At 48.2% G+C, this 1,595-nt stretch overlaps 1 protein-coding gene across 1 annotated transcript in view; it reads left to right on the top strand.

The window, feature by feature from the left end:
* blvra (biliverdin reductase A) overlaps window positions 1–1,595 on the top strand; it is a 12,541-nt gene that overhangs the window by 3,145 nt on the left and 7,801 nt on the right. The window contains exon 2 of the mRNA XM_015397306.1: window positions 1,183–1,302. Coding sequence (XP_015252792.1) covers window positions 1,184–1,302 — 119 coding nt within the window. The 5' untranslated portion in view covers window position 1,183. The remainder of the gene's footprint in view (window positions 1–1,182; window positions 1,303–1,595) is intronic.

The raw sequence follows: 1,595 nt of genomic DNA, 5'->3' as shown, positions 1-1,595 counted from the left end.
AGGGTTGACGTCCACCTGTCCTGCAGCAGGTGGGGCTTTAGGGTTGACGTCCACCTGTCCTGCAGCAGGTGGGGCTTTAGGGTTGACGTCCACCTGTCCTGCAGCAGGTGGGGTTTTAGGGTTGACGTCCACCTGTCCTGCAGCAGGTGGGGCTTTAGGGTTGACGTCCACCTGTCCTGCAGCAGGTGGGGCTTCCATTCCTCAGCCGTTAGTGCTCCGTCACGCTACAGGCCTTATATGGACTTCCTTCCTGCTTGCCTGACTGTGCCTCACAGCTCTGCTAACTTCTTCACCTCAGTTAGCTTCACAGACCCGTAAACGCCGCCTCCTCGCCATCTTCTAGAAGGGACCGACGTTCACAGAAGGTTCTCTCTCTCCAGTACTGAAACCTGGTCGTTTCTCCTAAATTCCCACGGTGGGGAATCTTCAGAACAATAAAAGAAAAATCCTGCCTGACCGCTTCTCAACGTGTTCCTACATGTGCTGGACTTCGAAATGCTTCCTTCTTATATGAGCTTCCATGTTTGGAGCTGAATGCTTCAGGTTCCTCAGAGAACCAGTAGAACCTTCAGCTTTCTGATTCCAGTCAGTCAGTCAGTCAGCTCCTTCTATCCTCCTTCAGTTGGAAGATTTTTTAATTAAAATGTCAGAATCAACATTGAGTTCCAGACTATTTCTGACATTTTGAACTGAAAAATCTTCCTGGATGGGAAGAGAAACGTCTTCAAACCTGGAAACAAAGTCCAGTTGATTGTTTTATTAAACTTTTGTTGGAATGACTCTGACCTGGATGACTGGGAATCTTCTCCAGCATGAAGTGGGACCGTTTAGTTTCAGATAAGTCTTTACCTCTCTGGGTTATTTTAATAATAGATCCTGGTTTGTTCTTTAGACTCATTCATGTCTCATCAGGAGCTCCTCCTCTCTCTGGGATGTGACTCTGAGTCATCAAATAGTCGCTGACTCTTTATTTTAGCCCAAGCATGAGTCAGAGTTAAATCTTTGAACTAATAAAGTAAAATCTCTATATTTTTGTAAATCTTGTAAAGTTGAGTCTGAAGAAGCGGCTTTGTGGCGTCTGCTGGTTAAAAAGGTTTTCCAGTGGATGCTGATGATGCGCCTGATGCCACAGAAACTGTTCTGACACCAAAGGTGTTTCCCTCTGTTTGGCGTCTCTGGCAGAATGTGGGGGGCGGTGGTGGTCGGCATCGGCACCGCCGGCGCCGTGCGGATCAGAGACATGTTGAACCCGTTACCTGGCAGCGCCGCAGAGAAGCTGAGCGTCCGAGGATTCATTTCCAGGTAGGACGCCACTGATGATGGCAGCAGATCAAAGACACGTTATTCAATGAGTGGGGGGGGGGACACCGGGTTTGGGGGCCATTCAAAGACCTGCAGGGCAGAACTTCTTTCTTAGACGGAATAAAAAGATGAATTAAACCGAGTTTTTAAAATACAGCAACGCATTAATTGATAGACCTGCTGTGAGGGATGAACGGGTCACTAACCCAGACCCACAGCCTGCCGGTGCTGCAGGGAACCAGGTCACTTTATAGATCCAGATCAACCAGATCATCCAGTCAGATTGATCCAAA

Source organism: Cyprinodon variegatus, unplaced genomic scaffold, assembly GCF_000732505.1.
Source record: "Cyprinodon variegatus isolate N-32 unplaced genomic scaffold, C_variegatus-1.0 Scaffold851, whole genome shotgun sequence".
NCBI classification, from domain to species: domain Eukaryota; kingdom Metazoa; phylum Chordata; class Actinopteri; order Cyprinodontiformes; family Cyprinodontidae; genus Cyprinodon; species Cyprinodon variegatus.
This window is presented reverse-complemented; position numbering and strand designations above follow the sequence as displayed.